Source organism: Leptidea sinapis, chromosome 7 (assembly GCF_905404315.1).
Source record: "Leptidea sinapis chromosome 7, ilLepSina1.1, whole genome shotgun sequence".
Taxonomy (NCBI): Eukaryota; Metazoa; Arthropoda; class Insecta; order Lepidoptera; family Pieridae; genus Leptidea; species Leptidea sinapis.
Genome location: NC_066271.1, coordinates 13,764,884 through 13,779,654, shown reverse-complemented (window position 1 = coordinate 13,779,654; position 14,771 = coordinate 13,764,884). Strand labels below are relative to the sequence as shown.

The following is a 14,771-nucleotide window of genomic DNA, read 5'->3' as shown; positions in this document are numbered from 1 at the left end:
CTTTATTATTAGGTATAACTTAATAGTTTATTTGTAAGGCCGACAATGATTACGGCAACTTTAAGCTGACCGTGTTTTTCGAATACCAGTAGTTTTACGACCTGTAGCGATATCCATATCAGAATGTGAAAGTATATTATTTTGTAGGTCTTAACACGGCAAAGAATTAATATTAATTAGTTACACTAAATTTTACGACCTTATAGCCCAGTGGTTAGTGACCCTGCATTCTCCGCTGGTGCCGGATTCGAATACCAGTAGGTGCAAACATTTATATAAGTGTGTGAATATTATTACTTATAAATAATTTAAGTGTGTTTAAAAATACATTACTTTTAGATGTCTTTTTAACGATAAATAATAAGAATGGAACACTGAAAATGTCTTGATAGCACTGCCATTTGTATGATGTGAGGGTGCAATGAGTCGAGCTGGTCGCGATTACTACAATAATACTACACGAAGGCATCTCATTAAACTCGTCAATGTTTTAATAATACTTTTCACGCTCATTTAGTCTTTTCGTTTAAGTACAGTCCGTTTCTGCCGAACAATTTTTTCACCATTAATCGCGGCACTGAAGGCGCCGCATTTTCCAAACCACTTATTGTCAAAATATCACAATTGAAATTACATCGAAAGCGGAAAACTGAGTATTAATAATTCATAGAGCTGCCATCTTTCGGAAGACTTCAATACAACAAAACTAAAATAATTACAATTGTTCAATAAAACGGGGAGATTCCGTGAATCTGGCAATCTGTTCACTGGTAAATAGTCACTAGAAACTTAGCAATACTGAGATTTTGTACGCGGTGGTCGAAACGTCGATGGGGAGGACAACGAATTATGGAAATAAATAATCGAGGAACTTAGAAACGCTACGCTTACGGGGCTAGCAAACTATTATGTACAGGAACCACAGATGTATGTACACGTAGGGGAGGGGGGAGGCGCTTGTCACACGAGTTTGATGGTCGTTTCCGTGTTGTATTTGGCCAGGGTCTTCTTGACTCGCAGCGCCGTGAGCCGCACGGGCGGGTTGGCGTGCCAGCACTCCGACATCACGTTCACGAGGGTGGACAGCGGCTCAGCGGAGATCCAGCGCGCGGGAATGGGCGGCCGGACACCCTTGGCCACCACCACCGCGTGCATGTCCTCGAACGACGGATCTGACGGTACATATTCGTTGTAAGGCAGGGCGTACGACTCCACATACTGCGCCTTGTCTCCGGTCGCACACCGCCGACACATCTCCCAAAGAACCAACCCTAGTGAATACATATCCGCCATCTTGAAAGCTTCGAAGTTCGTCACGTCTAGTTTCTCGTCGAGCACTTCCGGAGCCATGTACCGTCTCGTTCCAACTCGTGTGTTCGGCGCTATATCTACCTCGTTTCTTTCTGCGACGAAACGCACCGCCAGACCGAAGTCTGCGATTGCACACTGGCCGTTCTTTTTCACGAGAATGTTCTTGCTTTTAATGTCGCGATGCGCTATTGCAGGCTTCCCTTTTGTGCCAAATATGTCCATGTGCAAATGGGCCAGTCCGCTCACAATCGAGTAAGCCATGATCATCAGTCCGTGAGTGTCGAGCACGACTGTCTGCAAATAGTCGTGCAACGATCCGTTCTCGTGGTAATCTGTAATAAGGAGCATCTGCGTCCAAGATCCAGTGCCTTTTATATCAGCAGCGATGAAACCCAAAATGTTTTCATGTCGCATGAGAACAGTCTGATAGATCTCTGTCTCCCTGAACCAGGAGGCTTCTTCCGTCGTGAAGAACACTTTGACGGCGACCTTCTCGCCTCGCCACTTCGCGAGCCAAACTTCGCCATACCGTCCTTTGCCGATGGACTCGACCATCTGGATCTGTTTGGCGACGGTTCTCTGGACGAGCAGGGGCAGACCGGATCCGGAACCGGAGGAGATTTCTGCGAGATGTGAGGGTGCAGGGGGAGATGGCGGCCTTTTGCAGCCGCGTTTTCGTTTCCTGAGCAGAAGCCAGAAGGCGGCGAGGAAGGCTACCAGCGCCACGCAGAGCGCCGCGGCGACGAGGATGGTGGGGCTGGCGGGAGCGGTGGGGCGCAGGCTCGGGGCTTCCGTCACGTCGGGCGGGGGCTCCGCGAGCTGCGGGTACAGGCGCCGGTTGCACAGGTCCTTCTCGCAGCACTCGATAACTTTCGGGTGTTGATGTGGCACTTGTGAGCTCTTACACTGAAAAAATAATAATAATTGTTTGAAAATTGAAACAATATTTAAAATTATGTAACTCTGTCTCTTCAGTCGCAATCCATAATAAAAAATCTAATCATACAATATGAATATATTTTCAACAAGTAGCATTCTAGTAATTTAATCTTGCTTTGAGAGAACCTTCAGAGAAGTCTATATTATTGTCAGATTGTCTGTGGCCGTCGGTTTTATACCATGTTTATTTTTATGGAAATAGGAGGACAAAGAAGCGTACGGGTCACCTGGTGCTAAGCGATCACCGCCGCCCACATTCTCTTGCAACACCAGAGGAATCACTAGAAGCGTTGTCGGCCTTTAATGAAGGTGTACGCGCTTTTTTAGAAGGTACCCATGTCGTATCGTCCCGGAAACACCGCACAACGAAGCTCATTCCACAGCTTTGTAGTACGTGGAAGAAAACTCCTTGTGAACTGTGGAAGACCTTGAGTGTGTTTGTCTGGATCCTGAACCGATTGGGTAGTGAGCGAGCTGCTATAGACCTGCATGAAGCCGGACTCGTCGGGCGGCAGACAGCCGGCCGTGCGCTCCAGCACCAGCAGGCCGGCGTCATCCAGCACCTCCTCGACGCTCACGAAGCAGTACCCGCCGGGCTGCGTGCTGCACGTGCCGTTGGCCGCGCCGTCCGGGCACGCACTCACCCCGGCACACTCGCACACTATGCCCCGACCTGCAAACACGACACACAACAATAAATACAAAAAGATCTTTATTGAATTAGGAGTTACATTGCGGAATTTTCGAAAATTTCAAATTCTGGCACGAGACTGTCTCGTGTTTGGCGATTTTTATTTCGAATCGATTAAAGACAAATCTGAACGGAATTTTCGCTCAAGAAAACTCACAACATCTGAATTACAAAATATTCAGCGCACCAACCCAAACGTTCGTTTGATTATTTGGATAAATGGTCAATAAGTAACATATGGGCAATAAAGTTATCACCTGTTGGTAAGTAATCACCATTACCCACTCTTTTGAAACAACACAGGAATCATGGAATCGTTTTAAGTTGAGGTCATTTTACTCGTGGAATTTGATGTAAGCTAGCATCTTACGGCGAAATAAGAATGGGTCAGGTTTCCCACTCACGAAACAGAAACCCGCATAAAAAAATCTCCTGTAACAGATGAGCGACGGTGCCAATCCCTCACCGTCCCCGGATATTACGACCCAATTGACAATAGATATCAAAGCATAGTATGCTTTGAAAGTTTCAATTGGTGGATTGGATTAGATGTAATGGACTTGAAATCCAACGGTTAGACTTAGCCTCCCATAACATAATAGATGTCCATCAGTTGGACATTTTACCCTTTTGATTAAAAATAAAAGATGAATTCAGAGACACAAGTTGGGGTTGGTTGAAATACAAACAAGAAACGACATGAATAACAATAATAAAACATCAGAACACCTGCAATGATACACGACACCTCAACTATGACCGGATTTACTCGACACGTAATACATAATATTGTCAACCGCGAACACAACAGCAAGATGTCGCGTCACACCGGTCACCGATGATAACTAATCAATTCGTAAGACTTGTCCAATATCATATTACAATAATTTTATTATTCATTAACAGATGTTAAGACGAACTCAGTGACGCCAAAGATGTAAATAATTGCTCGAATGTATATATAATAATTTGTTAAAATTTAATATTCGGTTTGTTGCTGCTATATTTATTAATTCCTTCTGGACTGACTTCTGGACTAAACTGGACAACTATATAAATGATACCACAATTTTCGATCGCCATCAAAGAGCTTTTATGATCACCACCGGGTCATCTCATGAAATAATGATTAATGTTAATAGGCTTGGTGACAGTACTAAAGAATCAAAGAATAAATATTTTAAAGAAAGAATATAATATGATGAATGGAAACCTTTTTACTTTTCGCATTCTTTTTTTCTGTCTATTACAATGAAACAGAAAAAGTCACAAAACAGCTCTGCTTATGTCACCAAAGGTTTAGATTACGTTTTTTAGAAATAATTACAGAACCATATATACCGATCAAAAGATAACAAGATTGATAAAATGTTTGTAAGGTTCTAGGGCCGTCCGCAGTTGTAAAACAATTATGAAACATTTAAATAGCGATTAATTTTCAATCGACACAGATAACATAACGAGACACGTATCAGCCAATGAGTGCACATTATATTTTTATCACCACACGTATTGCTCTTGATCGAACTAATCATAATTACTGTCTAGACTCATCCCTTCTTGGCGCCTGTGATCTTATTTAGAAAAACAGTAGAGGCTGGTCAAGGAAGCGTTAGTTTCGATGTTCACTCACAATATGTTGTAACAACCTATCACCGACCACACAGTTCAAATTGAATATCATCTGTCACTTGATGCTGAACTGACATTTCAATAGGAAATAGAGAAATCATGAATAATAAATATATAATAAACTACCACATGTATATACAAGTTTCATATTAAGGAAATTTTCATGAAGAAAGCGTACAATTCAGGAATATATAGACGTTAAAAATGTATGGATACTATGAAAACTGTTAAGAAAGGATAAAACTTGCTAACTTTCTTGCCAGTTCTTCTCAGAACTGTTCCTGATAGTCTCCTGCATCGATGGCATCAAAATGGATTTCCATAAGCGTACAAATTGTATCTAAATCAATAAAGAAATTTCATTTCAAAATAGAAAATGTTTATCGGTCGCTTGTTGCAAATGCTAAGCTAAAATACAATTTCATCCTCCCATGAATGGATTGAAAAAATAGATCACCAAAACGTTTCATAGATCGGTCATTGAAAAGCAGGAATTGGATTACAATAATAATCACCTATCGCTATTTTAGGATTGCAATTGGATAATATAGCAATCATCGCATAGAAATTACATGATTCATAGTTTATCACACGAAAATAAACTGTTACTAAACTATAACTAGTGTTATTGATTGGTCAGTGCCTATATTGAATATAAAAAATCTAACAAATCCTGTAATACCTACATGTGAGTTTTGTAGAGTAAGAGAAAGACTATAATCGATACATATAAATAAAATTATTGGAGTGTCTGTTTCTAATATTGAAATAACCGTTTTTTACCCCATGTATATGAATATATACATGTATGTATGTATATAAATATACGGTACGTACTGCAAAATAACAGCTGATGTAATAAGAAGTAACTTTGGCTACGTTTATTTTAGAAAAATAAAGTAGTGTTGCAATGTCAAGATACAAAACTAACAAAAGTCTAACTATAAAAATAATTTATATTGCAAAACAACGTTTGCCGGGTCAGCTAGTTGGATATAAGTTTAGCGCGGGATATGAGAGTTTATTTCAATAACAGCTGCTTGTCACGGGTGTGTTTTTTGGCAGATATTTGGGTGAAGGCGTACAGGACTCAGGAGACAGGTACCTCGATCTCCCCGCGCACCGCACTCGGCGTCGTCCACATGGCCCGTCACAATGGCAGGTAGACGGTCGGGTCGAGATAGAACCCGCAACCCACTTACGAAACTATCGACGCCCTCTCACAACTCACGTATTACGAAATACAAACTTATAATATTATACACGTTGCAGTTAATCTGTTTTACTGTCACAGTTATTGTATTTGTTGGATACGATTACTAATTACGACACTTATCACGACCATCATATTCACGAAGCATCCTTACACAAACAATGAATTCAAGCTCTAAAGGTTGATACATCCAATATACGAAAAATTATATTTATACAAATTTTTCCTTATTACTTTTTATGAAATATCTGAACCAATATATTGGATGCAGCACCTTACAAACTAATTTGCTTTGTATATTACAGCCATTGTAAAATGCTCTATTTGATTGAAAAGAGTGGCCGTTGAGTTTCTTGTATGTTATTCTCACGAGCTCTACTTTTTCCGAAAATATAGTAGATTCGTTGACTTTGTAATCATTGGTGATAGGTAATAAGCTTGAGCAAACCAACGTGCATATTAGAGTTTGATAAATTTCATAATAATGTATAGTTTTCAGATTTTATACAGGGAAAACGCAATACTTCTATAGGAAGACTTGGAAGGTCAACGGACAATACCCTAAAAATATTGAATCTCTTGAGTTTGAGCGTAATTGAATAAAGTTAATTTGATTTTGACTTTAGAGATTATAGCAAAAACTACTCAACCGATTTTGATGAAATAAAGAATTCACAGCATAGCAAATCTTAATTTTTTTTTTTTACTTTGGCTTGTAATCGATATTATCAGTATAAAATCAACACAGACGTTGCAATAAAACGCAATATAAAAACGATTTTTATGTCAGGCGAGGCTGCATATACACATATGTAGGCTGAAAGTTTGAACGATTTCCGAGTAGAGCCTGTAATATTAGACCGTGATAGGAACATGTCGGACAAAAAAATATTAATAGAATTGAAAAGTAAGAGGTTCTACACTCTACAGTCTGCAATATATTTATTATAATATACATTTATGACACATTATCATGATCGTTAAAGTTGAACCGTGTTATGAAGATGTTATGTATGTATACCTACATTAGTAAATTTTCTAGATATTGTGATTTTAATAATGTTAACACAGCAGGAATAAATATTAAGCTGTTATGCTTTCAGCTTAGTTGAGTATTTTGTTGGAGATGAGGAAACTTAGCAGGAAAGCGTAGTAGGGAAGCGAAAATGACTCGTTCATTTCTCCCTCGCTCCGTCTCGCAGCTTCACTCAGTACCAATGACCCGACCTCACTCCGCTAGAATGAGCCGGCCTTAGTAATAATATTATCTTTGGACAACATTAGGATACGGAGCCCTATTCCTTAGACTCGTCTGTCATCGACTGTGTCTTATAAACGGCAATAATTGACACACTTTTTACACAAATTATCTTGCCCCAAATTAGGCATATATAGCCTGTGTTATGGGTTGCAAGACAACGATATATTTAATACAATATACTTACTTAAACATATATAAATACATATAAACATACATAAATACATACAAACATCCATATTCATCATATAAATGCTTGCACCTACCGGGATTCGAACCCGGGACCTCTAGCTTAGTAGGTAGGATCACTAACCACTCGGCTATACAGGTCGTCTATAATTAGACAACTAGATATAGATAGATTTTTTTTTATGGAATAGGAGGACAAACGATCGTACGGGTCACCTGGTGTTAAGTGATCACCGCCGCCCACATTATCTTGCAATACCAGAGGAATCACAAGAGCGTTGCCGGCCTTTAAATATGTTGTCAGTGTGTATTTCCGCTATAATAACAACAAACAAACCATGACGACAATTTTTATTATAAAAGTTATATAAAAGTACATACGGAACCCGAGGTTTATAAGTTCGACTCGTAATGGACCGTTAATGTTTAATTTTAAGTACACGACGTAATTTTCGTCCATCTACTGACCGTAGGCGCGCTCTCATGGTTACTTACTCCAAGACGGCATCGCGGACAGAACAGTATCTATAATTAGCAGTATCATCTGAGTTATTATTCGGCTGGTGGATAGCGAGTGGCTGGTCGGAGTTGTGACGACTGATAGCCGACTGTGACGCGCGAAGTGACGTGACAATACTGAATGAGTATTGAATGGACAATAGGCGACGCACCTCAACTGCAACTAAATTATAACATTACCTACCGGTTGCCACCAATTACATATATTAAACTAAATCAGGTTGACTACTATATTTATTTAAAATTTTGTTGATATTTAGTTTACAGTATGAATAAAAGTTACTATTTTATTACTATTTTACTTAACCCGACGTTTCATGACCTATGTAGAGCAGGTTTTCGCGGGATTTACGCAAATATCATTAAAAATACAGTTAAAATCACACGTGTTTTAATTTTTTCAAATGTATTTTATTTAAAAATATTAAAACCGCGTTAAAAAAAAAATAGGTACCTATTATTGTTAAAAGTTGTTTTTAAAAAAATCCTATTGATAAATACTCGAATTATTATCTTCAATATAATACCTTTAATTATTTTTAGTGCACCGACTGTTCCATCTACTGTATTCATAACTCCAAGGTTAATTTTATTATTTATATATACCATCTTTTTATTAACTTATTCAAGTTGATACGTTTCAACATAATATAATGTTAAATGCTGAAATTGATTATAAATGCTCAATTTTTCTGAAGTGCTAGTTAATGCTGACAATGTGTGAAATTTTTTAATTTTAATTTAACAGCTGATACATACTGCTGCATTGTAAAGTTCGCTACATTTATCAAGATCAGTTAGTTATTCAAGATTCAACATTTTTTTAATTCAAATAACTTTTAACTTCCCGCCATAAAAAATAAAAATTTACGAAAATTCGGGATGTTATGCTTATTCCTTTATATTAAGGTCCTAGAAAGGTTCCATGACTATTCCCGTGATGTGTGTGTGTGTGTGTGGATATATGTAAACCTCTTATAACTTTTGAACGTCTCGACCGATTTCATCGCGGTTTGCACCATTCGAAAGGGCTTGACCAACTTAGATATTAATTCGCACCGTTAAATTTAAAGAAATCTGAAAAAAAAATCACGAAATATGTTTTTTTCATATGTGTTTTTTTTAATAACTTTTAAACTGCTTTACCTATCGATTCCAAAACAAACACCATAAAACCATGTCGATCGCCACCAAACTGGTCTAAATCGGTTGATTCGTTCGTGAGTTATCGTTGACGAAAGAAAACTGAAATATATGTTCTTCCGGAATTATACCTTATGCTGTTATATCATGTACGATGGTGAGGTATTCTGTTTGTGCGTGTGCGACTCGCACTTGGCTATCACTTGACGGTAGGTGATGGCGATTGAGATTTTATATCTGTATACTAGCTGACCCGGCAAACGTTGAGTTGCCATATAAATTATTTAGAGTTAGACTGATTCATGGACATTGCAAAAATATTTTATTTTTCTAAGATAAACGCAGCCTAAGTTACTCCTTATTACATCAGCTACCTGCCAATAAAAGTCCCGTCAAAATCAGTCCAGCCTTTTCAGAGATTAGCCGGAACAAACAGACAGACAAAAATTAAAAAAAAAATATTTTGGTGTATGTACCGTATGTATATTCATATACATGTAGTAAAATACGGTTATTTCAATATTACAAACAGACACTCCAATTTTATTTATATGTATAGATTCTAATACTGAGTAAGGTCGTACATTACTAGTGTCAAATATATTAATATGAAATACAAGCCGTATACATACCAAATGTCCGTCAACCAATAACACAATAAAAATGATTATAAAATGTGAGAAAAAAATTTTTGTCACAAAAACTATATATGTAATATGAAAATTAAAAATTAATATATTCGCGGTATTGCGGTCAAAATTAAATAATATTAAATTTACTATTAATATCATTAATAAATTGTGTCATTCAATTATTATCGGCCCTAGTTAACATAGGTATTAAATTCGATACAAATTTACGAAAATTAAAAAAAAATACTAAGAGTTTATACCTATATATATACTTTGTAGAATTGGAGCAAGTCTTATCTATGCAATTTAAATATAAGAATGGCTAATAGCTTGTTTCAAATAACTTTTAGAGTTGAATAGAAAAAAAGAAACAAAAACCCATTAGACAGAATTCGAACAACAATCGTCCTCAGAAGGAAATACTGTAGTGACAAGAACCACTGTTTGACCTCTTTTATACATAAACTCTTCTAGCGATCCACAATAAATAACACGCAATGCAGAGACCACTTTTGTGTCTCCGAGCTCCGTCACAACCCACAAACCTCAACACACAATCTACAGAAACAGGAAGCGATGAATAATTCAAAGTAATCCTCGATCTATCAGCACTCAGCAGCGCTGCACGGTGCCACTGCCAGCCACAACACAACAAGGCCCATACCAAATCACACTGCATTCGACACACTATCACAAGATAATTGTATTCACGTACTCAATCTCATATCGGGAATCTGATGCGCTTCTGGCGACTCGTTCGCGATAACATTTATATTTAAACTTGAGAGAATGTCTGTCGCCGATTTATTTTTACACGGCGTAAAAGTACACGAGGGCTTGGTATCCCGATACGCGTGCGTCTACTGCGGTTGACACGGCGCGAATGGGCGTCGCGCGGAGTGAGACGCGACTTACAACTACCTCCCGCCTCACCCCGCCCCAGTTTGGGTGCAGTATGCAGCCTCCACAGTCCACATGGCCGGCCAGCGAGATATCGAACGCTACGGCGCGATTCATTGATGATACAGACAGGAGATAATAGCAACAGTTTGTAGACACACGCACGTAAACACTTCGACTGACAATCGGCCAAACAATTGCCGCTAGGCGCTATCACACAGAGCGCGTTTGACTAATGTTTTGATTCATCCGGAACATTGCTGACTGTTTGTACTGCATTCTGCAACGGCGACACATTATGTTTAAAACTGTTGCTTGTTGGCCTCCAACAATATCTCTTAAGAATTATCAATATCAGAAGATATTAATGGAAATTATAAAACAAAATATCTCTTAAATACTGCTCTTTAGCTCTACAAGACTATGCAGAAATATGATACAAAAGGCAAAACTAATAATTGTATAATTATTTCAGTCAATAATTGTATAAGTATCCCCAAAGAGGTATATTCTTAATGAACAGGCAAACGGGTAAGAGGGTTACGAAATGGAATGGTGATGAGGAAATCCGTTACACCAGGAGTCAAGAAGAGTGGGCCTATAAGGTGGGAAGAAGCTCTTTTCTTGAAGGTCCCTTAGTCGTGTCGGTTCGGGAAATCAGCAGCCGGTTATTGATTCCACAAAGTGGCTGTGCGAGACAAGAAATTTCTTGTAAAACAAGCGGTTGTAGAATGCCAGACATCAACATGGATATTGGTGGTGGAATTCGGCTGCTGGTACCCGAACAACTCCATTGACCACTCCCCGTGATAAATACGCTAGAAGAGAGCCTACATCTCTACGCTGATGAAGCAAGCCGATCGGAGACGACTTGACTGTCGATGATTCAGCGGCATTTAGTCGTATGCGTCAAATGGAAGAAGCTGGCACTGGGGAGTGCCAACCCAGAGGTGAGGTATAGTTGCAGGCGATGGCTTGTAGTGAAGTTCTCGCCTTACTTAGTACACCAGGCTTTTTAAAGGCCAGTTTGGTCTTCTCTTCCAAGTGACCACGGAACTGGACGGCAGTTAGAGGTGCGATCTCGAATTGAGGGGATACGACAAAGGGAGCCTCCCTTTGTCGTTAGCAGTATTTCTGTATGATCCATACATTACAAACTTTTTGTAAAAGTAATTAAAACTCGGCACTCGGCAGGCTTGGTAGTGTCTAAGTCATTGTTTTTCATTATAATAAGAATCTTATACCTACGTAAAGTAAATATTTATTTCAAAGCGAGCCAAAACCACAATTAATTAAGCCTATATTTTAAAGCCTCTTTCGATTATAATTTGTGAAAATATAAGAATAAAATAAATAATAAAGGCACAGTAGAAACACCCTCTTGGTATTAAATAAACAAATTCCATCGCGGCAACCAAACCAGCCTGTGTTCAAAGCCTGTGTGTTTTATTTGTGTTACGGGTGTAGCATTAATAATTATTGTAGTCAGCGATTTCTGATTTGTATTTTTGGCTGTTATCTAGAAGTTTAACGGCCGTTCCCAATATACTATATACAGATAGAGATAAATTACTACCTTCTACTGTCAGTAATTAGCTTTTAAATAATCTAAAGTTGTCTCAATATACCCGATAAGTCATTCTTATCGCCTTATATTGGGACACGAGAATTGCAATTTCCATACAAACTTTATATCGCTGGTAAGCTATACGTCGTCCCATTGACAGACAGCGTGCACGGATAAGGTGGGACAGAAAAGTCAACGATAGTTACGATTTTAATCTTAAGTAAGAGACATAATGAATATTGGGAACGGCTATAAGTGCTTTCACTTCTCTATCTATCTATCTTTATATTTAAATCTATTTCAAGACTGTCGTATTTCGATAGCCATTACCTGTTGTGAAAAATGAAATAATACTTACATTCCAATGATACAATATTTAGTAACCGGTTTTAAAAAGATTATAAATAATGTATCTATATATAAAAATAATGAAAATTGTCTTTCACGCATAAACCACTGATCTTATCGACATAAGCTACCACCATTCGATGCGAAATTTATCCCAGTACTTATTTTTTTATTGTATTTGTAATAAGATGAATTAAATTAGATTTATTTCCTTTTAAAATTCGTCCAGCGAAGCGGGCGGGAACGGCTAGTATTAAATCAATTTTGTTTTTATAAAGAAATTTTTTCCTTTATTTGCGACTCTACAGTCCTCATTATTCGTGCCACTTGTGTGAATACATTAGAGCATCAATATAAGATAATATCAAATAAAAGAGCTTCTTGTAACACATAATACATTCATTTTAACATCATCTGAACGAACTTTGTTTAACATAAGGAAGTTGAATTTGTGATATTTTTAGCGCATAATAAACAAGGGCAATATTTGGGCGATATAAAGGAGCTCATTAGACTATAATAACATTATTCCGTCCAACAATATTTCCTTTCAAGACGAGTTCAAATGTATCATGTGGAAAAAAACTGTGTCGAGCAACAAACGGCATCTTTTGATATTCAATGGTTAATATAAAATTGTTTAAAATCATCCGTTAATTCATCCTGAATCTGCAGTCCATTATGTCAATCCACCAGTGGGAGGCTCCTTTGCACAGGATGTCGGCTAGATTATGGGTACTACAACGGCGTCTATTTCTGCCGTGATGCAGTAATATGTAAGCATTATTACGTTTCGGTCTGAAGGGCGCCTTAGCTATTGAAATTACTGGGCAAATGAGACTTAACATCTTATGTCTCAAGGTGAAGAGAGCAATTGTATTGCCGCTCAGAATTTTTGGGTTTTTCAAGAATAGCTGTTCTTCATTTTAGGAGAATCTTTCAGTTTATAAAAAAAAGATATTAGAATTCTCAATATCATTTCTGAAGATATGGGTTTGATGAAAAAAAAATTTGAGTTTCAGTTCTAAGTATGGGGACATACGGACGGACAGATAGACAGACATGACGAATCCATAAGGGTTCCGTTTTTTGCCATTTGGCTACGGAGCCCTAAAATAACACCCCATAAATGGATTAACCGTTATATGGATGGGTTATAAAAAGGTGAAAACAGGAAATAGACTAAAATTTCATTCTCAGATCACCGATTTACATTCGGGATTCATTACAGAAGTTGGCTGTCACATTCTGAAACCAATACTTTATACAGTTATGGAATAACAAGACAAACTAACTTGGGCGTCACCTAATTCCAAGTACCCACCGCCTCCCGTGGGAGCACGGGAACTGCAAATCAATAGTAATCAAAGGCGAGAGGTTTAAAGTGAGAAACCCACCTTTTTTGGAGTTCCATTTCTTATGATGCGCTTACTTATTTCGTGATTTGTTGATTTAGTTAGTACGCAAGATAGATTCGACTTGTAGGGAATAGGTAACCTGTTGTTAAGAAGTACCGTCTGCGAAAGTAGTGAAGACAGTATGATCTGATACGTGATAACAAAACACCGTAGAACGTAGGGCAAATATGCAATACGACTCCAACATTGCAGCGTACTGCGCCCGTCACCTAAGACTGAGGTCCGTATCATGATCACGTGATAAGGTATATTTTTGTCTCTTATGCACAGTTATGAGACGCTTCTGTAATCCGAACAATTTATAGTTACTAGTGACGTGAACAGCGTACGATGCACCAACATCGAGTGATCGATAAATCGACATTAATGCATCTCAAGGCGGCTGTTACTGATTACACCACTTGGACTTTGGACTCGCATCCCGATCTAGATATCTGCGTACATCGCACACGATACATCAAGGTTGGGAATAATATGAGCTAAAGGAGTATACATCGATCATTTTCCTGTACGGATCGATGTAAAACTCTTAAATATTGATTTAAAAATTCAAATAGGAAGGAATGTGATTACTGAACGCTTTAGAGTTACTAGTGATTGATTAAATATGTTATTATTAATCTCAACTGCTCTTAGTCTCACTATTATCAATGGGGCGACTTTATTTTTTTAAAGGACGAGACGAGCAGGACGTTCCACTGATGGTAATTGTTACGCCCTGCAGTTTACAATACAGTGCCGCTCAGGATTCTTGAAAGACCCCAAAAATTCTGAGCGCCAGTACAATTGCAACCGTCACCTTGAGACATAAGATGTTAAGACTCATTTGCTAAGTCATTTCACTAGCTACGGCGCCCTTCAGACCGAAACACAATAATGTTTACATATTACTGCTACACGGCAGAAAAAGGCGCCGTTGTGGTACCCCCATTGGTGGTTGAAGAAAAGTAATAGATTTGTCAAAATCAAAGTAGCACTTTCAGCCTATACCTACGAGGAGAATTGGTGTTG

At 38.2% G+C, this 14,771-nt stretch overlaps 1 protein-coding gene across 2 annotated transcripts in view; it reads right to left on the bottom strand.

Annotated features, from left to right (window-relative positions):
* Nucleotides 1-698: 698 nt before the first annotated feature.
* Nucleotides 699-14,771, bottom strand: part of LOC126965295 (bone morphogenetic protein receptor type-1B) — a 156,101-nt gene continuing 142,028 nt past the window's right edge. The window contains exons 1-3 of one of the 2 annotated variants that reach the window (XM_050808815.1): nt 10,243-10,421; nt 2,736-2,923; nt 699-2,217 (exon numbers count right to left, since the gene is read on the bottom strand). In XM_050808815.1, coding sequence (XP_050664772.1) covers nt 961-2,217; nt 2,736-2,923; nt 10,243-10,252 — 1,455 coding nt within the window. In that variant the 5' untranslated portion in view covers nt 10,253-10,421 and the 3' untranslated portion in view covers nt 699-960. Of the gene's footprint in view, nt 2,218-2,735; nt 2,924-10,242; nt 10,422-14,771 lie in introns of those variants that run through there. The other variant, XM_050808816.1, reaches the window with a different exon arrangement.